Source organism: Strix aluco, chromosome Z (assembly GCF_031877795.1).
Source record: "Strix aluco isolate bStrAlu1 chromosome Z, bStrAlu1.hap1, whole genome shotgun sequence".
NCBI classification, from domain to species: Eukaryota; Metazoa; Chordata; class Aves; order Strigiformes; family Strigidae; genus Strix; species Strix aluco.
The window spans coordinates 37,592,635-37,616,309 of record NC_133971.1 but is presented as its reverse complement, the minus strand read 5'-3'; the positions used below and the strand labels follow the sequence as shown (position 1 = coordinate 37,616,309).

Genomic DNA, 23,675 nt, shown 5'->3' with positions numbered 1-23,675 from the left:
TCATATAGTACGGAAGGGATATGGGAATTGTTTAGGTTAGTAACTGCCGTTTTTAAAGAGTATCAGCCCGTTAATGGTAGAAATAGCAGTCAGTGCCACAAATACGCGTTAAATAATCCCGAGTGTCATTTCCTGCTTGCTGCCCATCATCACCTGTCATACCCGTGCAATTGGGACACTCCCTTCGTATCTTCCCCACGTTGTTCTTGCAAGAGGATTTATAGGCGGCTTTTCAGAAACGTTCGTTGGTCACGGTACCCGAGACACAGGCTGAGGGTTGGGGGGAAGGTCCTTCTTTTAGCGTACCTTTGGCACAGGGAGTCCTTATACTTAATTTCGGCCGGAGATCTTTTACAGGCAGGTCCCAGCAGCGGAAGGCGACGGGGGGCCGAGCTCAGCGTGTTGCTATTTCCCAGCTGTGAGGAGTTATTCGCTCCCGCCATTGGTAACGGCGGGTCCAGACCGCCGCGACCCACGCTGTCGCTGACGGCCGGGGATCCCGCCCGCCGGCCGGCCCGCGGGGGAGACGCCTCGCGGGGGGAGCGGGGCGCGGCGCCGCGGCCGTTGGCGTGAGGAGGGGAGGCGAGAGGAGGGGAGCAAGCGGCGCGCAGCGGAGAAGGAGACTGCCGCCGTGCCATGCCGTGCCGTGCCGTGCCGTGCCCTGCCCTGCCCTGCCCTGCCCTGCCCTGCCCTGCCCTGCCCTGCCGTCCCCCTGCCGGGGACACCCTCCACGTCCCGTCCCGTTCCGCCCCCAACCTGTTACTTTAAGGGCCGGGGGGCGGGGCCGGGCGGAGGGGCTCGCGGCCGCTTCGCCGCGCGCCATTGGCTGACCGCTCCGCGCCGGTACCCGCCCCCCCCCCGCACGCTGTGATATGGCTGTCTCTCGGTGTCAGCCCGCAGGCGGTGCGCATGCGCGGCGGGCGCTCGCTCGCCCAGCCGGCGGGGCTGCTGTGGTGCGAGGGAGGGGAGGAGGCGGGGGCAGAGTCAGGCAGCGGGAGCAGCCGGGCAGAGGATGTCCGCGGATGTCCGTCGGCCGCCCCGCTCCGCTCCGCTGCGCGCCCGCCGTCGCCTCCACGTCTTCATGAATTAGCGCTGCGGGGTGGGGGCGGGGGACCGGAGCGAGCGTCCCAGCGGAACCGGCGCCCCAGGCATGGCCAGCTCGGTGAGTGCTGCGGACCCGCCGCCCCCGACCCGCGCTGCCCGGTGCCGCCGGGTGCTCGCCGCCGGGAGGGGTTTGGCGTGACCGAGGGTTCCTCTTTGCGCGTGGCTTTCCCTGTTTCCCCGCCGCTCCCGGCCGTGGCTCGGAGAACGCATGCAGCCGGAGGGAGGCGGCGGGTGTCGCCTCAGCCATGTTCCTGCCGCTGCACCGGGGGGCAGCAAGCGCGGAGGCGCCGGGAGGGGCGACGGTGTGTCCCTGCCCGCGGCCCCCCGGCCGCCCGCGCCCGCAGGACGGCACCGCGGGCCGGCGGCCGCGCCTCCCCGCGTCCTCCCAGTGGCAGCGAGAGCTCTTCCCACCCTCGCCTGTGGGGCCGGTTTTTTGTTGCGGTGGTGCCTTGCGATTTTTCTTCCTTTTGATGGGTTCATGGTCCTGTTTTGTCCGTGTGCCCCCACCGCCTGCGACGGGGCCGGTTCCCTCTCGGCCGCCCGCCCAGCCCTGCTTCCTCGGGCGGTCACCGTCCGCTCCCCGCCTCTCCCCCCGCAGTGTGCCGTCCAGGTGAAGCTGGAGCTGGGACACCGAGCCCAGGTCAGGAAGAAACCCACCGTGGAGGGCTTCACCCACGACTGGCTGGTGTTTGTCAGAGGGCCCGAGCACAGCAACATTCAGCACTTCGTGGAGAAAGTCGTCTTTCACCTGCACGAGAGCTTCCCCAGGCCGAAAAGAGGTAGGCAGGGTCCGCCGCGGGCCGCCCCGACGGGACCGGCTTCCTGACCCCGCCGGCGGCGGCCTCCCCGGCGCTGGGCGGCCGGTAGCGGGCTCTCCCCGCCGGCGAGGGCTTCCCACCCGGATCGGAGCGGGCGCAGCTGACGGGTCTGTGCCGGTCTCCGTGGAGAACAAAAGCCGCCGTCAGTGCGGCGGTGGGCTGCCGGTGGCCCATCTCCCGCCGCCTTGGGGCTGCCCGGGGTCGGGGGGTGGGGGGAGCCGTTCTTGCCCCTTCCCCTCTTCCGCACTTGCTGCCGCGGGGATCGCCATTCGCGGCTGCCCCCCGGTCCCGACGCCCGGGCCGGCGGTGGGTCTGGGTCCCGACTCCTCACGGTCTTTACCTGGTCGGTGGCGCGGGGCCGGCTGCTGTCTTGGGGTGGGTCTGCGCCGGAGGTTTTTGCTCACGTGTTGCTTTCTTCTGTCTGATGTTGCTTTCTCCCGGTGTACTAAGTGTCTGACTGGGACAGGGATGCCTGGAAATGTGTTGCTGCACCGGTTTTGGTACGTGCGTTTGGGCTCCTGCATCACTTTGCTTTCTGCTTAGTTCTCTAGTTCATCGTCAGGGCTTCATTCTGTCCTAAATACATGAAAACTTCTCGAACGGTGTGTATGTGTGGTGTGTATGTACCCACATAAGTTGGACTGGGAGAGGTATAAGAAGCCTTTTGTTTTCAGACCTGATTCCTGAGCCCTTACTGTCCTGATTACTGTAGTTGCATTAGTAGAGGTAACAGTACAAATAAAAGAAGTGAGCAGGTTTATTTATCTATGCAGGCACAATGGTTAGTAGTTATCTCATTTGATCTGTAATCTTTATTGGCATCTAGAACTCCTGCAGTTCCATAGAACAACAGCATCATAAATCCTGTCTGTTTAGAGCTAGGTGGGGAAAAATCAAATGTTCAGGGAGCAGAAGACAGGAAATTTTTCAGTGTTGAGATAAAAAAATCATTTTTTGTGTAAGGTAAAAACATGTTTTTTGAGTAGTGTTTCTCAGTTTGAAGATACCAAGCTGTGACTTTTTTTTGTATCAATTACTGTGTTTCTCCTAGAATATTTTACTTCCCTTAAGCAATGGAGTGTAAGAAGTGTAATATTTCACCTACTGAGGTTATCATCTTAAGTATAAGATCCTAATTTCCTTTTGTTATCACAGAGTTGATACATCGTAAAATCTACTGCAAACCAGCACTGTACTGCACAAACAGTTTTCAGTGGATTGTATGGAATACTGCAGTATTTTTGATGAATTAAATTGCCCACATTGCAGTGTGGAGTCTTCCTCCGTTTTCTTCTATTTCTTGTACAGAAAAGCATGATTTTAAGTCAGTCGAAACAGTTTGTCAGAGAAACTCTAAATAGGTGGGATAGCATTATTCATATTCAGTGCATTAGATTATGTATTGAAATTGGTGGTAGAAAGTGCATTGAATACTTTGAAGCTCTGTCTGCATAGGGGGGTGTTTGATGCTCTCTGCTTTATATTATCCATGCTTTATTTATTTAGTCATCTGGCCTTGGGGAACATGACTGTGGCCCAGACTTGGGGGTTGGTTGCTAGGTGTGATGTGGAGCTTGCCAATAAGAATATATTTTAGTACTTTTGCAAGTGAAAGATGCATGGTTTGCCGCTGGGAGTGCTTTGTGTCTCCAGCTGCTGAGTTTAGTTATGCAGTCATTTAAGCCATTGTTTTAAAGTGTTTATTTTGGGGTTTTATTTGTATGCATCATTTTCATGATGTGGCAATGTCTGGGAAAGATGCCAGCTTATATAGCCCGGGAGGGGACTTACACTGTGATTGCACATGACTTGGATTGTAGGAGATCACCATAGCCGCTTCCATCCAGCAAAGCGTAAGCTCAGATGGCAAACACTCCATTCACTTCTGGGCTTTGCTTAGCTTCCTAAAACTACTGCAGTGAGTGAAAAAAGATGGTGAAGAAATTTCATGACCCTGAAACCACAGTGGGCAAGATGAGCATTGTGCTGCTGAGAGTTGTCCATGTATGAATTACCTAGCATGTTTTCTACTGTTCAAAAGTTTTTAGGAGTGGAGGTGATGTGTGCCTTCTAAATGGGAGCATTTTGTTTGTCTTTCTCATTACAAATACAGTTAAAATTTTTTACAAAAGTATTCTAGGTTTTCTTTGGCTCTGTAAATCAGTGCTGTTAGTTTCATTTGACCTCAGATGGCTTTCAGGGTGGTATCTTAAGTTTTGCGTATTTAATGAGAATATGTTTTCTTGTAGTGTTAGTCAAACTACCTGTTTTCCATCACTTTCTCTGAAGTTGTTTATTATTTTAGTGTAGGATAAGGTACTGCTTGGAGGTACTTGGTAAGTTCTCAAACTAACCCTGAGCCATAGGGTTTAGCAAGCTGAAGTAGGTGTACAATATTAATCAAAAGCAAGTACTAGTACACTGACTAGCCATAATAACACTTAGTTCTCTGGTAAGTGATCTTTTTATCTCTGGATTCATGCTATGAATGGCTGCTCTAACACATATGCTTGCCAGGAAAGGTTGTAATTCATAAGTCTATCTGCAGAGTTCACATATCAATTTGAAAATAATAAATTAATAGGCTGTCATAGGTATAATTAGCACATAATGTGTTTCTGTTGCTAGATCACTTTTTATTAGGGGCATAGTAATTCCAAACATCAAGGGGGGCAAGGGTGATGAATTATTTTCAGTGCATTTACTTTGCATATTTATGAGATTAGCTGGATAAACACTCAGTTTGCCGGCTACAACTCTAGCTTTGCTTATCTGTTCTGGCTATGCTAGGGACTTTGGAAATACTAGAGGTTGATAGTGAGTTTGCGAAGGTGTGTCCAAGTGTTTGTTCTACTAATAGTTGCCGCAGAGCAAGCAGGGTCCTGTACCCTGAAGTTGTGTCAGTTTTAAGGTGCACACGTAGCTAGGGACAGTATTCAGTTGTTGGAGCGCAGAGCAGGTTGGTTTGTCTGTGTGTAGGTAGGATCAGAAGGTGATGGTGGCTGACAGGGAACGGAGTGTAGGTAGCTAGAGAGACCTTGTAAAACAGTCTCCTTCATATTTCACTGTGTCTCACCTTAAAAACTTGAGGTTGGCAGTGGTCTTACTGTTTTCTGTTTGCCTTATGGTGACTGAGTGGTTCAGTTTATCCTTGCATGGTGGAGCACACAGGCTTTCTCAGTGACTGGTTACCTGTACTTCCTTCCATTTAATGGCCTGCTCCTGCCATCTGACTTCAGTGAGTACTTTAATGGGGGTTGGCTACAGGACTGCTGTCATGTTAAAGAAAGTAGACTCATGTCCAGCCTTAGTTTTGAGTAGTGTTTGCAAGAAAAAAGCTCTGTAAAATCATCATGCAATCACAAATACTGCTGTTTTCAAATCTTGTCTATTTCATGATGCTGATAAAAAATTGGTTAAGACACGGTGAATTTCTAAGATTCTAGCTTTATTTCAAAGCATTGCTTACCTTTCAATATTCATGTGAAGAAAATACTGCTGTGTGTGAAAGTGCAGTATTTGAAAGCATGCCAGTAGAACAAGGTTTGTCACCAGGTTATGGTTAGTTTTGATCCGCTGCCTCCAGAAGAGGAGCTGTTAATCTTGTCTAATAATGTGCCTCGTTATTTTGGATGCTAAGCAGTGTAGAAATAGTTTCTTCCTCTTCTTAGTTTCTCCTCTGAACGAATGTTGGTGTTCTGCAACAGCAGTCAGACTTAGTGTTTGTCCTGCTATTTGTCTTTCAGTTAGATAAGCAAACACATCTCTTGTGTTTCAATGATTCATTATAAGTACATGTCAAAAACTAAATTGGAACTGGTATGGCCTGAGTGGTTAAGTTTCTATTAATTAGTGGTGCATTTTGACAAGCTAATTTTTTTTCTTATAAAAAAAGTGGTCTAATATTTCTGTGCTAATAACTTAATCAATATGAAAATGGCGGCTTGGACATCGGAATGTTGTAACTTAAAGTGGGAGGTGTTGCTTTCCTCTGTGGAGATGAGGGGAGCAATGCTTACTGCATCTTGTAGTTAAAGAAGTTTTACAGAGATATGGCAAAGTGATGGAAGTGGAGTTGCTTGTTACTCTGCTATAGGGTGGACCAAACTGTAACATTCTTCTAGAAAGCCCACACTTCCAATATTGGTTGTTTTCATTAAGGTTGTCTGTTAGTGCAGAATGAGACTTTAGTAGACCATAACATTTTGAAATAGACTTAGCTACTGTAAAAGGTGATGATGATTTCTTCCTAGTAAACACATTCTTTCTCTTCTCGTACAGAATCCTTGCAGTTCTGTTCCTGTAATTCAGCTAGGCAATTTTTCTGAATAGTTTTCCTTAGAAAAGTCACAAAATCTTCTCTTCTGAATCCATTGTGTTGTAAGACTCTAATAAGGAGGAAGAAACTCTGGAAGATGCCGTCCTTATTATCAGTGGCATTTAAAAAATTGTTTATTTGGGTTTTAAGATAACCTTGTCCCAGAGACCACAGTATTTTGGGCCATGGCAAGGTAAGAATCTTTTGGCACAGGAGGTGTGACGTGAAGGTCAGGGGCAGTGTGGGGTGTGCCCTTCCTGGTGGAAGGGGCTGTCCTGCGAGGCCACACAAACCCATGAGCTGACTTCAGTTCTGAGGCGTCACTGTGTGGGGTGACAATATGCTGGGTGAGTGGTACCCGGTGCTGTCTCTTGCACTCTTGGTACTTACTTGCAGAGTGGAAGCTGCATTAAAGGCATCCTTCAGTTTGCTTGTAAATTCTTACTGGGAAAACATATTTGTAGATAAACCCTAATACAGTATGCAGAATTTTATTTACAAGAGGGAAACTTACTTTTGATTTGACAAAATCTCATGGCTTTTTTTTGTGCCCTATACACTACCTTGAAATGAAAAAATGCCAATTAAATTCTGCTTCTGTGAATTTGGATTCATTGCACAAAAACTGACTTAAGTTGACTGCATCAGTTGCTCAACTTGTGATGGACAGATTGGTGGTTTCAAGATAAAGATAGGTTCCTCCATGGAGATGTCTTGGTCTGTTGCTTTAAAGGAATATTTAAATTTAGACAAAATTTTTTACAGTGACAGCTTAATCCTGTTGTGAAAGCACACATCATGCTATATTTTAAAACAGTGTTTAGTGATCTATATTTTGGCTGTAAAAACACTTCTTGAAGCTCCCTAAAAGTATTCATTCGTAATATGCTGACCAAGAAAATCAATGAAATGTCTTAGAATGAACTTTGATTTGGAAAAATTATGCAGTTTTTCCCCTGGTTGCTTTGTGATTTATTTTTTTTTTTTTAATTTGCTTTTCAAATATTTTACTATGTTAGGAGGCACATTAGTGGAAGGGAAGGCGAAGAAGATCGTTAATCTTTCCTTTCTTTCCTAGCCCCATTTTATTAATGTGTTGGCCACAGTGCAAATACTGCTGCTTTTAGTAGCTTGCATGTTGTCTTGTAAAATTTTGGAGAAAGTGGTCAAACAATATTTTCTCACTTGCTGCTTCTTTCGCTGATTTTTAAATACTAAGGGGGGGGGGGGGGGAAGAAAAATTAGTCTCTCCCTGCTCCATGTAAAGTCAGTGAGAGACTTAACTCTTAATTTTAGCAAATTGAGTGCTGTGAGGATAGGGACCCACAGACAGATTCTTACCATATGACTTGAGTTTTCTGATTTCTGTCCAAACTGCCAGTCAACTCTGACTCTAATCTCTTAACTCTTAAAAGATGAACATAGGTTATTTATTTCACATTAAGTTAACTTTGGGTAGCATTTAATTGCTGATAGAGTATTTTTAGTTTTAAGAAGCTATGGTTACCTCTTTCTAAAACTATAGTATTAATACTCTGTGGTTGTAATCTTCTGGATTTTAGACGGTAGGAAGTGAAATGTAGTTTCAGGGCTATCGTACAGAAGGTTTTTGGATAGCTGTAGAATAATACTTGAAGTACAGAAAACCAGATTGTTGTGTGTAAGATTGGTTCTACTGCTTCTTTATGTAAGACGAGGGGGAAGATACCTCAAAATGTTTAAATCAGTAGACAGTTAAATTGGTTAGCATTTATGTGAGAAAATGAAAACAGCTGGGTTGTTTGCTGTTTATTGTTGTTACTCTACTTATTCTGTGCAGTTTTTATCCTTAGATCTGTAAGAAAACTTGAAGCCACATATTTACTATTACAGGCTAGACAATCCGAACAGGAGGTACAATTGTATTTGTTAAGATTTTTCAGTGCTGTATTAGTAAGCTGCAAAATCTTGGAAATTTGATTTGTGGTACTATTGAAGTTATGAAGGCTGTTCTTGTCACAGTGCTGTACAGTATGGTTAGGATTGTTTTTTGGTGTATTGGATCTGGGTTTGTTTTGTTTTTTAAATTGAGGTTTTGGGGAGAAATGTTGGAGAGGGCTATTCTGTCCTTTGTTCTGGCAGAATCTGTGGAAAAGACTGACAACTCCATAGTTGCAACCTGTAAAGCCTGTTGATAATGCTTGTGATAGGTGGGGAAAGCACAGATTAATTTATAAAGGTGTGATCCAGAGGTAAGTGTATAGGCTGCTGCAGTTTGACTCCATTAATTTTTGTGAGATTCTTATGATGGACAACTGTACTTTCAAGAATTTAGTTCATGTGTGATCGTTCTGTTTTGCAGAAAACAAAAGAACAGTCAAATTCTAGCACTTAAATATGTTTGCATGGAAATTATGGTTTCTCATCTTGTCACAAAACACTTCTAGTTAAAAATTTTGCTTTTTGTATGACTTGACTTTTCGCTGTGCTTTCTATTACTTAAAGGAGAGGAAGAACATAGTACTTAAAATATTTGTATGCTTAAGTAGATCTCTATGTGGGAATCTATTTTAAAAATAAATGTATGATACTGCCTACTGTTAAAGAATACAGCTAAAATACTGATTTTTGCAATGTACAAAATAACTTAAAAAAACTGTTCAGTACCTGTTAATGATTTTAATTTTTTAACTCCTTTCTGGGGTGCCATTTTTTTAAACAATGTTAGTGGGTGAGACTGTTACTACCAGGCAGAATCAGTCAGCAGATAGTTTATCTCATCAGTATCCTTGTGATGGTGCTCATAGGCAGAGCATCAAAGCTTAACTCTCTCCCTTGCTTGCCAGCTACTGGCTGTATCATGCTGTTAATCCTGTGCCGAGTTCCTGCACTGACTCTGGCTCTCTTGAGGAGTTCAGGTTTGTTTCTTTGAGCTTCCTGGACGAGCCCAGTGGTGCTGGATGAGTTTGATTTTAAAATCTGTGGCACACAGTGGTGACAGAGGTCTCAACAGCTTTAACATCATGTAAATGATACATCAAATCTAATTTCTTTTAATTACAGTTCATACTTATTCTCAGCAGTTGATGTATATGAATTGCCTTTGTATGGCTTCAGTAACTTGTCTGTAATTCTGTGCAAAAAAGCGTATGCCTATACAGTAGTGTGTGTGTATTCTTCATATGGCATCTTGCTCATGAAGGTGAATACCAAGATAGATATTTCTGTTTTCAGATCATTATGATGGCAGAGATTATAGTGCAGACTGCTTTGTTGTATGTAAAAAAAACAAAAGCAGAGCTGAACAAGTAATGTGAGGTGCATACTGTTAGAGTACTGAGTGGTTTGTAGTAAGTCTAAATTTGCTATTTGTACTGTTCTAAAGCTTGTACAGAAGAGTTCCACTTGACTCAATGAGACACTAATCATTTTGCTTGTTCTGGATAGAAGTAACATGAATGTGACATGTATCTTGAAATGAGGGTTGACAAACAAGGTGTTCTGCGTTTGTAGGCTTGCCAGGGAAATAGAAGCCTTTCTTTGTATACTTAGAGGGAGACATTGTTTTACCTTTCATGTGCTAACTTTAAAGGGCAAATGATCCAGAAAGAAATAATGCTGAGATTCAGTTGAGACAGAACTATTTGATATTTCGGCTGGAGGCCAGCAACTGTTCTGTCTTCCATGTGGGGAGAAAGGGCTGGTTCAAAAATGTTTGCTATTCCTTAGAGCAGCCTTTCTGGTAGTGGAGGGCAGAAGTTTTCTCAAGGAATTTTGATTGGTAAGTATTAAATGGGTAAATATAATTTGAATTCCTCTTGTGATTCAGTACCAGGCTCTATAAATAACAGAAGAAAAAAATTTGCACACTTCATCTTACATAATGTAAAATCCAAGTGAATATCTTATTGAAGCATTCGGTAAAACCATTTACAGAATGACTGTAAGTCATCACAGCACTAACATCATGCCTGACTGAAAAGCAGAAGAGGTGGATTGAACTTGAAATCTCTTGTGCTCTCTGAACATAGAGATGCACAGGTCTGGCACAATATCCAAGACCAGTTTTTTAACTGCATACTGCCTGATTAATTTTTTGTGGGGTTTTTTGTTTCTTTGGTATGTTTTGGTTTTTCTTTTGCTTGCCCACCCTGGGGCACACCACATATTTGGATATGCTTGCTGACTCAAAATGATTTAATATTACTGCAAGGGAAGACAAAACTATGTGAAAGAGTAAAGCATATTGAAATGTGTATGGTCATGTTAGTGGGACAGAAATTAGTCGCACATCTTTTTCTATAAAAAGATCTTAATGAAAATGATGTTGTCTTTAAATATCCCAAAACATATAAAGCTGACGAGCTTTCGCTTTTAAAAGAACAGCATGCCCTTGCAATATTTTTTGAGGCAGTGCTGTGGTGTTTTGCCTCTGAGAAGGTAAACTTCTACTTGGGAAAATAAGTGGACACTTAGAAGCACAGATTTGTTCTTTTTAGCCAGATCCAATGCCCAACCAATATCCAGTTGCTGTCTTTCATTAGGGGACCACTTAAAACCTGGAGGTACTGCTCAGGGTCCAGGACCTGCACACAGTGTGTGCTTGCTTGCCATGGTCTGTACTCTCTCTGGGCTCAGGGGTTTTGTTTCGCTGGTGAACCATGTGCTGTGCTCCAGAGCCTGACTCCAGCGTGCTGCGGGCAGCATGTGAGGGACATCCGGTGACCTGTCCTCTGACAGACGGGCTGGTGAGGAGGCTGCTGAGGTGGGTATTTACGGCCAGGGGATAACCACACAAGAGCCACGTCAGAGTTTTTAAGTCATGGGGAGGAAGGCTGTGGAAGGGTTTTGGTGCGTTTGAAGACTAAACACCAAAAGTATTTATGCAAATTGTTCCCTAAATTTAGTAGCTGACCAGAGGATAGAAATAGAGTTGTACTACTGTAGTTAACTGGCCTTGCATAAAACAACAAAAAAAGCCAATGGATAAAATTCAGTCATTCAAAAATAATGAGTCATGTCAAGGAATAAAGACAGAATCTAATGATGAGAGTGATATCTAGAAAGCATATACATATGTTTTGAGAGGAAGAAAACCAGAAGGTATCTTTCATAGCCATACTGTATTGCTTAGTCTTTCATTTAAAAAACAGTCTTAAAAGAAACTTATCTGTATGCTACACTGGAGTCAGAAAATATTATTGTTGTGAATTCCTCTGTAAAATGTGAAGGTTCCTTACCTGTTTTGATGCTGCTACTGTGAAGGTTATGGCTCTGAGAGCTGCAAAGGTCTGCTCTCATCTGTGATATAATACGTGTACTGCTAAGACGTTAAAGCTTTTTGACACTCAAGTTGTTATTCCTTTGCCTGTCACTAGTTTGTCTAAAGTGTTTTGAGTGTGTGGTTTCTGAGAGGCTGAGTTTTGTAAATGCTCCTATTTGTATCTAGCAAATATTTAAGACCGGAAAGTTCCAACTTCTTAAATTTGGTGAGGGTTTTTTTTTGCCCCTTTCAGTTGAGCCAGGTTTTAGCCCAATTCTGCACAATATTGCTGTGACATTTTCTCAGCAAAAAGTATTTTACCCATAACATAGTCTACCCAGTAATTCATCACAGTTAGGTCAATAGAAGCAGCAATATAGTAATACAATTGCACATCCTTATCTGAAGAATAAGGATACTTTAGGAAGTTTGACTTCTCAGATGATGAATAATTTTTAATTTTTTTTTTAGATTGGTCTTGGTGTGAGAACCAGTGCACTCCCTTGCTTATTAAAAGGCGATTACAACACACAAATGTATTCTCTATCTTGTGGTTTTAGCCTCTTCTTTCTCCTTTGTGTAACTTTGGGGAGGTAGCCTTTCAACCAGTCTCAGTATTTATGTAGCATCCTTTCTTACAAGGATATTGGCTTTTATTATTCTTTAGCGCTATCTTCTCTATAACGCTTCCCTAGATAGTTTCCTTCATTTAAAAAAAATTAGAGCTGACTGTTACAAATGCTGTGAGGTGTCTGTGTGTAAATTACTGTGAAGCAACTCCGTCCAAGTTCTTTGGGTGCCTGTGGCAGTCTTGTGCAAATAGACCAAGACCAGCCCTTGAACCTAAATCAAGTAAGGTAGGCCAGCAACAGTAAAACACTTCAGTTCGCTTCTGCCGGCACTGCTGTGTTGTCCTAGCACCGCTGTTCCAGCGGGTGGCTGGAAACACTGCGAGTTGCCCTGTCTGTCCTTATCGCAGGAGAGATGACGTTGGAAGAGATGCTCCTGTACAGCGGCGCCCTGAAGTAGAACTTGCTTCACTTCCGGGGTGAGTTGGAGATCTCCAGGGAAGCAGCAGTGGGCTGTAGTCTTCGAACTGGTCGCGGGCAGGCAGGTTGTTCTGTCGGAATCCAGTTACAGCAATTCTGTAGCTCAAACCTAATAGGAGCAAAGACCAAATGATTTTAAGGGGAGGGTAAACTTCAGAAACCCACCACAAACAAAAACACATATATGCATGCACGCATGCACACGCTTTTTACAAATATTGACTGTTTCATAGACATGGAACAGCGTTTGTGTGTGGATTGTGTAGCTGTCCAACATTTTAAGTTGAGATGTTGCACCTACTGTGTTTGAATATCTGGCTTTAGAAAACTTCAAGTATCTGTTGGATGTTGCATTTAATCAAAGGCTATCCTTGAAATGGTAGTCATCAATTGTTTTAGTATTTGCTTCAATCTTTATTGTTAAATGTTGAGTCGCCCCACACTGGGAAGTTTGTTTTTCACCTACAGAATTCTTTCCAAACAAACTAAATGTCTCCATGGAGTGTACATGAGAATAAAAGTTAATATTTGACAAAAATAAGGTGGTTCAATAAACTGTGAATGATTTTAGTTTTCATTATCCTTTCTGTTGCCTGGAGACTAAATTGAAACAAACTGGTTTCTATAAAGCAGATCTACATGAGGTTACTTCCTTGAATTTTTGATAGAGTGAAAGCAAAGTTAAACAACCACTGCAGATCTTGCAGGTTTTGTAACAAAAGTTTGGTTCTATTAGTCTACAAATCTTAGTCTGCAGGGATATTTCCTTATAGCTCTGTCTTAATGCCCACTGCAGTTTAACAGGAGTTGAAATACTAATAGACTATTTGGGGATTGACATCTTAAGTGTACATTTAGAATTATCTATCTGTGTTTCAGATAGAATATTTAAATGGTTTTGGTTTCTGTTTTGTGTTTATAAGTAGCTTAAATCTGGTAGGTTGCCAATTTGTATGTCCAGATGGTGGAAAACTTTACATTTCGGTTTTAGTTTCTTCCTTGGTGGTCTGTCCTGAAGTCTAGATAATAGTAATTTCTTGATTAAAATCTAAATGAACCTCTGGTTTTTAATGGATATTTTAGTGATGCATTTGATATGTAAATATTAAGTTAAATGATATAGCTTGTAAATGTGTTTATATGTATTGTAGTTTTAGAGGCATAACAACCTTTTTTTTTTTACCTTTAACAGTAAGTGATTTTTGGAATCCAGTGCAGTGATAAGATCAGTGTATTTGCCTTGAGGCTTCAGTCACTTAATCTAAACTCAGAAAAGTTCTGCAATATTCTTTATTTGAAAATATTTCATAAAAGAAAACTGACATCTGTATCTTTGTATGGAAGATGCTGAAGCAAATTAAGGGTAGTTAAGACTGGCATGCAGTCAGGCACTGAAGATAAGGCTTTCTCCTCTTCTTGCTCTCCCTAGAAGGTTGTTTTCTTTCATACATTTCATGCAGCCTGCTGTACTGTACGTTAATCTTATATAACTGGTCTCTAAGCCATTCCTACAATAATTTTCACAAAGCCAGTGCCAGGGCCTAACTGTTTAACTGCAAATTAGGGATGTAGTAAGTATGGAATACCATCTAGCCATGGCCAGGTATGAGATTAAAAGGGTATTTGCAACTTTTTCTTGCTAAAATTAAGAATATTGGGCTTCATAAAAATTATGCAAAACTCTAAATGATCATGAGAAGCATTTTTCTTCAAAAGTGCCGCAAAAGAATAGGAGGAGGGGGGGAATCGGGAAAAGGCATGGATTAAACGTGACTCTTCCTTTCTTGATTTTTCACTTTATTGACTGATTATTTTCCTTGCTAGAGATTAGCAGGCTGATGCCTATTTTTGAAAATGAAATTATAGGTTTTTTTTAGGATGGTGCTGATTTTATGTGGCATCTCTAGAGTCTGTGAATCCATTCTGTGAGGAGAAAATGTCACATGTGGGTATGTGCCTCACAGAAATTCTAACTCTAGAATAGAGTCCATACGTGTAATTTAATATTGACTCTGTGTGTATGTGTATTTGCGTGTACATGCTCACAGTAGGAATTACTGGTAAAATTTTTTTAGCCTTCCAACAAAATACAGCAGGCACTTAAAATAAGCAAAGAGTTTAAGTGGTTTGGATTTCACATCAGCCGATGTGAATTATTTTACTCTGATAATGTTTTCCTTGGCCAACATGGAAGTTTCTTTTGTGCAAAGAAATACAGTCACCAGACTCTAATTCCTTCAGTTTCATCTCTCTTAAATTCCAGATCACTAAAGAGGCAAAAGCATTGCTGGTGTTCTTTAAAGGGGTTATAGTGTTGTCCTCATGCCTCTTGGAGATGTTTTATGGATATCAGAAACAGTGTTGGTCCAGCAAAAACTGGTTACCCCTGCTTACATGAGGGGAGTACCCTTTCATAATACATATATCACAAAAATAAAATATAGCAATAAATCCTCAGGTAACTGTGATAGCTGACTTAAAATGTGTTTGAAATTTGATACACACAATATCAGTACCTTAAAAGGAAAGACAGTATCTTTGCTCCCTCTGCATGCTTAGCCAGTTTCACCATTTTCCTTTACTATTTATGATTATTTCCGACCCCTTTCTTTGTCATCTACACAAGAAGGGGTAAGAGCTGAGTGTGTAAGCAGGAAAATGTGCTTCCCAACATGCAATAAGTGTTAGGGAATCAGAGGCAGGTGTAGTATGCTCCCTGTCCTGCTTTGTCAAGTTGTCTGTATCTCAGCCTTCTGTGAGGCAGTGTTGACTTAAACTGTTGCTGTACCTTATCTGTTTGTGTTTGTTCTAAGTCACTTCCCTTTCAAACATAATCATCCCAGTGCTGAGATTTTGGTGTGTTCATGTTTGAACATGTGGGAATTGAAATGCTTCTCTGTGTCTTCTGGAAATTAGATTTTTAGCATTGCCCTAAGGTGTCTTTAAAGCCCTACAGACGAGCTGGGATATCAAAGGGCTACAGGAATTCAGCCATAATTGTTTTATGACTTGCCAGAAATCAGACCTGTTTGTATAGGTAGCATAGAAAGTAGCTGTGATTTGACAATTTGGTGCCATTTATATCCACCATAATAATAATAAAAAAGTTAAAGGGGTGTTTTGGAAGCAGGAACTAAGTTGTAAATGCAAATTGCTTCTCCATTTTCTCAAAGCAACAAAAGGGAAACAGGGTTTAGGAAGCTTTTTATTTGAAGCGAAGTTAACAAGGACCCTATCTACTCTAAGGATTTCTAATACTGTACTTGCACTCTGAAACTGCACATTTGTTCATTTTGTACAAGATCACATTGTCCAAAATGTACACATTAAAAATGATTTAATTACTAATAAGTCAGGAGGAAAATTCATGCAAACTTATGCACAGCATGAGTAAGTAGTCCAAGTGACCCCACTTATGGAAAACTGGAAACAGTCCATTTTTCTGTTGTGATGCCCATGCTGTTTTCTGGAAATCTTACTCCAAATTACTTGTCCAGCTACCATTCATGACTGAGCAGTTAAGTATGCAGACCTGAAACTCTAGTAGGATACTTTCTCAGTTGCTTGGAGAAGCCATCTAAGATAGGTGTTGCCAATCATGTATGAAAACAAGGGGTTAGGAAGCACTGAGTCCCCACAAGGGAGTTTTGGGATGTTCTGCTGCTTTCTGATATGTTGATAAGCATCTGGTGGCAGTAATTTACTTGCATTTACCTTGCTTTTCCCTTGGCTGTACAGAGTACTCTGAACATGCATGTTTGTGGGGTTATCCCAGTGCCCTGTGTAGGGGAGTGATGTAGGGAAGAAGTGTTCTCTGAGATACCGTTCAGAGGCTTGTGGTAATAGCAAGTGCTGGAAGACCGTCTTTACTTAGATAAAAGCAGCATTTGAAGAGATGTGATTTGGTATCAGCACAAATATCTAAAAAGCTGTTGAACTGCAGGTCAGTTGGGAAAGTAACAAAACCAGTTGCGAACTGATGAAAATTCCAGTACTTTACAGCTACAGAGGCATCAGGGCATTAGCACTGCTCAAAGTGAAGACTGTTGAGGTGGTTAGTGTTCAGCTGGCAATAGTCTCTACTCTGTAATTAAAGCAGAGCATGTTCAAGGTAGTGAAAGGAAGAGCACTCCAACTTAAAAATGGAAATTTGAGGCCCAGAAAAATGAGTGACCCAGTACACCACACTGACCATAGCAGAGGCTAATGTTTCTCTTCCAGCGCTCTTCCTTTTGTTGATCTAGATGAGCCTACTGACATCCAATCTGTTTTTACAGACGGGGCACACCTGAATTCTGTTCCTAATCTCTTTCTGGTTCTCGGAAGTGCTGATGTCCATTGGAATGTTAATACTCTCTAACAAGCAATGAAACTTCTGTTTGCTGTTGGATTTCACTTAATCTATGAACAAAGTTTAGCACCTCTAATATTGGCCTGTCCTATGCAAATCTCCCAGTATTCCTGTTAACTTTTACTCTGAGAAGAAAGGAGATTTTTATTGCAAGAATTAATGACATTCTTCTTGCTACCAGTGTCACTTCTATCACTAAAAAGACTGGCTTCTTTATTAATATCTCAGCTATCTTTGTCTTTTGGTGTTTGAAGACGATTGAACAATTTAATAAGCTGTGGAATTTGTCTCAAATTTATTACTTCTAGATCTATTGTGTTAAAGCTGTTTGTTCTGAATGGCTTTTGGCTGTCTGGTTATACCTTTAGTTGGTTTCCAGCTTTCACATTCATCTGTTAAAGATGGAAGAAACACTTTAAGTGTTGTTGTTGAGCTTGTCATATAGATTGTGGTCTTTTCAATAACTAGATCTTGCTTTGAAGACATAGCTATTTCTTCTCAGTTCATGTTGTTTGACTGTTGTTTTCTGACTTGAGTTGTCTTGCAAATATCTGTCGTTTGGCCTGACTGGTAAGTATCTTCCCTCTTTTTAAGGCAGTGCTTGAGTTTCAATTCTTGAGATTCTCACTGAGCTAACAATGTCCTTGCTGTCATGGGATTATTCAAAAGTAGCTGGTGAGGATTTGGATTCTGTGAACTTTGTATAACATTGAATGCTTATTCCATTTCCTTTTTTGAGAAGCTTTGGCAGAAATGGAAACCATACAGTTGATCCAAGATGAAGGCCAAATAGCTGGTGACTTCTATGCAATGAGATGTGAGCAACTGCAAAACTTACTATATAGCTTGAATTGTAATGTGATTGCCATTCAGACTGTGTCTTCAGAGGGTTAGCACTTCAAGTAACTTGGTGCAACTTCTCAGACCAGTTGATTGAGCATTGTGTAGCTTAAGTTATTTTTGCTTCTCATCTCATTTCAATTCTAAATTTGATAATAAGTCTTTCAGTTGTGGAGCAGTGAAAGAGTGGAGATTTTGGATGTATCTTAAGAAGCTTTCTAACTTGTGGCACAGTAAAGTCAACTGGTATATGAAGGGGGACTCTCCAGCTCTCTGTTCTAACAGCATGGCTGTAGCCATTTGACTTTCAAGAAGTTCCTTTTAGTAAGTACGTTAGATCTTATTTGGGTCACGTTCTGATATATAATTCAATTAAAAAATGATGTACTTGATTGTGATTTGTTGGCATCTCTGACGTGTAGCAAGTCCACTGGAGAAGAGCAGGTGCATCTGCTGTGTATCTTCTGCTCTATGTACTTGTGAGGTCTCACATGATTGCAGTTTTCCCCTCTTTCCCCTTTGTGTAAAGCATGTCCAAGGAACTGTGCGCTGCATGTGATAGGTGAAGTGCCTTTGTGAATTTTCCATTCTGTACTGTGCCCATTTTCAGCTTCTAAACTGGCAATAATTTGGCGTTTCTGTTATGTTAGTCTCTGTGTACTGGTTGAGACACCCAGAGGAGTTTATTTTCCATTTGCTAGCAAGTGTTATCCTGCAGTTTACACACACTGTAATTCTTGGGGAAGAATCTGAAGTGTGTCCATTCTTACTGTGAGCTCTAAGAGTGCCTGAGAAGCTTTACATGGTAATGGATCCTTATAACAGGTCTTGCTTATACCACTCCTTTTAACCTGCTGCTGCTATGTCATTATTTCCTGTTTAAAGTTTATAGCAAAAAGGAGCAGGATCCCTTTTAAACATCTATAAAACAAGATCTCTAGCAGCAGAAAGTGGATTTGCACCTTGTGAGCCTATCTATCAAGTTGAACTCCCGTATGGCTAATCTTACAGGGCCTTAATTAAGGCTGAAGGTAAGCTCTTCTGGAGTTGCTCAGCACCTCGCTTACATAGTTTGTTCTCCTCTTCCTCCTTCTCAAGGAGTGCTGCCCCAGTTGCTACATAACTATTTTTATTCCGAGAGCTCTGGAGAATACAGTTGGATTCATACAGAAAACAAACAACTTACTAGAGTGTAGTTAAGTGGTATGCCTTATTAGATCTGGGTGCAACTTGCTGCCAAAATGGATGGCTCATTTCTTCTGTCTGCGTGCTGCCACAGTTTCCTATGTGACATTGGTGAGAGCTGGGCCAGCACCCTGATTCAACAGAAATAAACTTCCAAGCTTCTCCTACCACTTCTGACTCTGAACTCGGAGAAGTTAGTTTTTTGTTGGATCCCTGGATGAACTGACTTGCTACAGTGTCATCCATTTTAAGCAGAAGTGGGAATCCATGCCTAAGAGTGGAGGGAAAAGTAAGACTTTCTCTTTCAGTGGCAGCTTGCAAACACTTAAGATGAAATACTGTGTTAAAACAAAACACATCCATAGAGTTCATGAATACGTAAGTATTGTTTTGACACAGCTGCTGATGTATTGGGGTCTTGTCTCTTGACACTTGTGTCTTTATACAAGAATCTTTAACTCACTGTAGAACTGTATTTACTGTTAATGAATTTCACTTATTTGTAAGTGTTGCAGACTTTGCAGCATGTTTGGGAAGTACAGGGCACTGAAGTATGAATTTTTAATATCCAAAGAAAATTGCAGAGCTTGGGGAAAAGTTTACGTTCGTCTTGACAAAAGGTTATCTACCAAGTAGGAGCCATACAGATCTGTAATAAGGGTAATGGAATGCTTTGCTTTTCACTTAAGAAGAAAAATACAGTATTTTTAAAAGCTTTTTTCTTTGGTTTTTCCAATGATAAATTTTGTTTTCCTTGAAGTGGCCTATGATATTCTGTTTACTCAGTGAATAAGGAGAGCCAGTAAAGGGAGCTGTCAGTCTTGTACTTCTAGAGTTTGTATAGTTCTGAAGAGCAGGGAATTCCCTCTATTTTTGAATGCTTGTGAGGTTACCAGTATGCAAGGCATGTGGTAGTACTCCAGGGAACCTCACAGCCCAAATAAGCAAAGGGTTTAAAGAGAAACCATCTACAAGGGTTGTGCCAAAGCTAGGCTTACTCCATGTATCTGTGATACCTGTGTAACCCTGTTCCTGCTTTTATGTTCTAAGTACATCCTTGATTTTTTGCTTTTGTTTTTGTTGGGTTGTTTTTGTATGAGAGCATTGAAACTGTCTAATTGGTTTCTTGACTGGTAATCTTAAACCCCCAGATAAATTAATTGGACAACTTACTGCATTTGGTATTGCAGGGGAAGAGGGGAAATAACCTGATGATGTCTTTTTTCCTACAGTATTTGACCAAAATGAGCAAGTGTTTTTATCTCCTGTCTCCAGAGACTAAACTCTGTGCCAGAGATGAAGATTACTGCAGTGATACTTGAAGATATGCTGCTTGTTTTAATGTGGTGTTTTAAGAGCCTCCATTTGGCACAGTGATAAGTGTTCATCAGCTGAATGGTTTACTACTCATGGGGAGTACGCTGAAGTCTGGTGATGCGGGAGCTGAGCTCTTCCTGCCCGACTCCTAGAATTCCCTCTACCACAGGCTTGTAACTTGGTAGGCTTCTATCACATTTTGGTTGAAGGTGAACATGTAGTTAAAATGGGACAGCGCTATTGATTTGGTGTGTCTGTGGTAGATTTAACTGGATCCAAACTGTTAAATTTGTCTTTAAATGTTGATCTCTAAGGATAAAGAGAAGAGGCCAACACTGTTTCAGGCTGCTTCTCATGGTTTTGACAGTTGTATACCAAAGCTACTACTTCAACACTCTCTACAGAGGAACTGATCCATACTAAAACTGAACCAACTGTTCATTTTACTACAGAAATTCATAACTTGGAAACAGTCCTGACTTCATAGGGTGTAATTTTATTGATAATTTATCACTTCTTAACTCATACAATCAGCCTGAGTTTGATGGAAATCTAAAGTTGAGAGGCTCTTGGTTGCTGTCAAGTCTTAAAAAAACCCAAAAAGCTTATTTTCTTCTACTATAGAAGAGTATCTTCCAGATCCAAGAAAGTAAAACAAATTTATGGTCCTGAATCTGCAGGATGTAAAGGTGTAGTGCTTCCAGTGCTGCTCCTGACACTTGTTACACTGTCAGAGACATCTGACCCTTCCACACCATGCTAGCTGAGGAGCAGCATTGTTAGGAGTCACGTGTTGTTTTTACGTTGCTGGCAAAAGTAGGGCTTGGATGGGCTACAGTACCGCAAACGCAGTTGCTTTGTGTAAACCTGAAGACTCATGCCAGTTGCTTGCCAAAAACTAAATACTCTTGCGAAATTGCAGAGCAGCAACTGGTTACTACATTTTGCTTCTCTGTCTACCAGTCCAGAGGCCTCTCCAATGTTTCCACCTGCCTCAGAATGCATGATTTGGTACTCATAAAATAGTATTTTTTTGAAAAAGAAATGCGGCTTCAGTTTAGTTGCTGTGATCTTTTGGATTATGAAATCTGTTGCTGCACTAATAACAGAAGAGTAGTCTTGACTTCTGTTGCTGAGAGTAGGCACAAGTACTGGCACTGTTTTCTGTTTAGTAAGGGCAGCTGTTATCTTCAGTAAGTATTTGAACAGGTAGAATAGTCTGCTGCCTTCTCCTTTTGCTTGCTCCCAGGCTATCAGTGTTCAAAAGAAATGGTGACATCAGGACAGACTTGAGCAATGGAGATTTCTGGTGACATGGGGATTGGGCTAATGTGCAGATGTGGGATGCAGAGGTGTTTCATTTAAGCAAGGTAAGGGAAGAGAAAGCTTTTTAAATCACATGTCTAAAAATTTCTTCGTCAGGATGGCCAATTTGCTTATCTTGTATCCATACTGATATGAGTGGGCCCAGATGCAAACATTTTCTGAGAATTTTTCAAAAGGCCTGTTTAAAGGCTGCATGCAATTCCTCTCAGGTTACAGCAAAGTAATTTGAGGCTTTAAACTTCCATTAGGCAAGCCCTTAGAGTCCACCTGTCCATAAGGCATTTTAGCAAAAAGCTTAAAACTGTATCTGACTTTCTCTGGTGGAGTTGTAGTTGTTCCTTTTAAGCATAGCATATATTGGAAACCAATTGATTGGACTGTTCAGAAATGAAATACATGGAGTGTCAGTAAAACTGAACCCCCTTACCAAGCTCTTTAACGGGTTAACTTGAGAAGGCATGGCTTTGGAATCAACAAGAGTGCAAACAAAAAAAGGTAAAGAGGTTCTTTGTTGTCCAAAACATGGATAATCTGCAGTGGTTAGCTTGTGTTGATATTCCAGTTTTCAAATTTTATATGCTTTCTGCAGCATTTATTGACTTCTAGAGTTGTCTTAGATAAGGTGATGTAAGAGGTGGGCATTTTTATGAAGGCGTGTATAGTAAATGCTTGGGTCTTCTGTATTTCCCCCTTCATTCTCTGGAGGAAAGGCATACTGTGGCCACTTGTCAAGAGCTGAACATCAGAGGCACAGACTCATCAGCAGAGCAAAGAGATCAGGAACATTAGGATTAGCATTTTTCCTTTTTCATTAAGTGAAGCAGTCTTACCCAATTGTTTCAGGACTGGTGGGTATCCTTTGACTTACATGACTGCAGATACAGCTCTGTATTAACTCTCCTGGGAGAAGCAGAAACTACTGTGGCTGTCTACAAGCACTGCTGTGGTTGTGAACTCTGTGCTCCTGTAATGTTCCAGTTTGGTGGTAGAGAAATTCCTACAAATTTTAGAAATTTGAAACCTTGAAGAGGAAGAGACTGTAAAAGATGATGAGTGGAAAAACTGGAATGGAGATTTCCTTGATTAGATCCAACTGGTTGTTACTTACCCCATACGTTTACCTGCTGTTAAAATACCTGGCATAATGAGAAGTTGTTCCTAGGACCAAGGGGGAAGACCATTCCACAGCAAAATCAAGTGGTGTAAGTTCCCTCTTCTAAGAGGATTTGAGACAAGTGTAATGAGAAAATCCTTTTGCAAAAAAAAAAATTTGAACAAGATTTAATTTGTCATTTTATATGTTGTAAGTCAAGCAGATTCTTCTTTTACCTGCTTTGTTCTAGATAGGTGTTGTAATTTCAGGTTTTTAATGTTTTTATTACTCATGTTAAAAAGCTTCATACTTGTTATGTTATTTTGATTTTTTTTGTCTGCTTTGGAGAAGATCAAAACTGTTTACATCTGTGTGTGATGTCAGTGACAATACTGTCTCCTACATAAAACTGTCAAGCAAGTTGTTCATGCTGTGTGACTAATCCTGCTTTCTGATAGTTAAATTTCTGAAAAATGTGAGTCTGAATTGCCTTTACTGAGGTTATCAGCTGTTGTTGACAGCAGTTGGAGTTCAATGAGAATAGTACTGTAACACCTGGATGTTATTCTGAAAAATTAGGAGGCCCCCCCCATCTTAAAAGGCTAATACAGTGGCATTGTATTTTTTACTTGTTTTGAGAAATTTGTCAAAAATGTATTAATTTCTAAAAAATATTATTAGCTTACTGAAAACTTGTGTGTCTTGATTCACATAGTTAATTTGCTTTGAAACATCAGGTTTCTTTTAACTTAAAACCAACAAAAATCACACCACCTTAGGTACTGAAATTACAAATTCTTGAACATAGCAGTAAAACTCTCCAAGGCACATGCATGAAACTGCATACTTGCTTAAGTGTTTGCAGGCCTGAAGCCTTTGTTTTAGAAGTTCAGACATTCTCTTTTCCCCTTGCCTTGCATTAGAAAATAGATTCTCCCAATAATAGCGCTTAAGTTTCTTCTCATAATACACCATTTGGGAATTTACTGTATTGCTTAATTCTGTAAAATATGTAAAATAGTGTTGATTACT

General features: G+C 41.5%; 1 protein-coding gene across 1 annotated transcript in view; it reads left to right on the top strand.

The window, feature by feature from the left end:
• Nucleotides 1–1,000: 1,000 nt before the first annotated feature.
• MLLT3 (MLLT3 super elongation complex subunit) overlaps nt 1,001–23,675 on the top strand; it is a 142,562-nt gene continuing 119,887 nt past the window's right edge. Inside the window, exons 1-2 of the mRNA XM_074812114.1 lie at nt 1,001–1,162; nt 1,703–1,883. Coding sequence (XP_074668215.1) covers nt 1,151–1,162; nt 1,703–1,883 — 193 coding nt within the window. The 5' untranslated portion in view covers nt 1,001–1,150. The remainder of the gene's footprint in view (nt 1,163–1,702; nt 1,884–23,675) is intronic.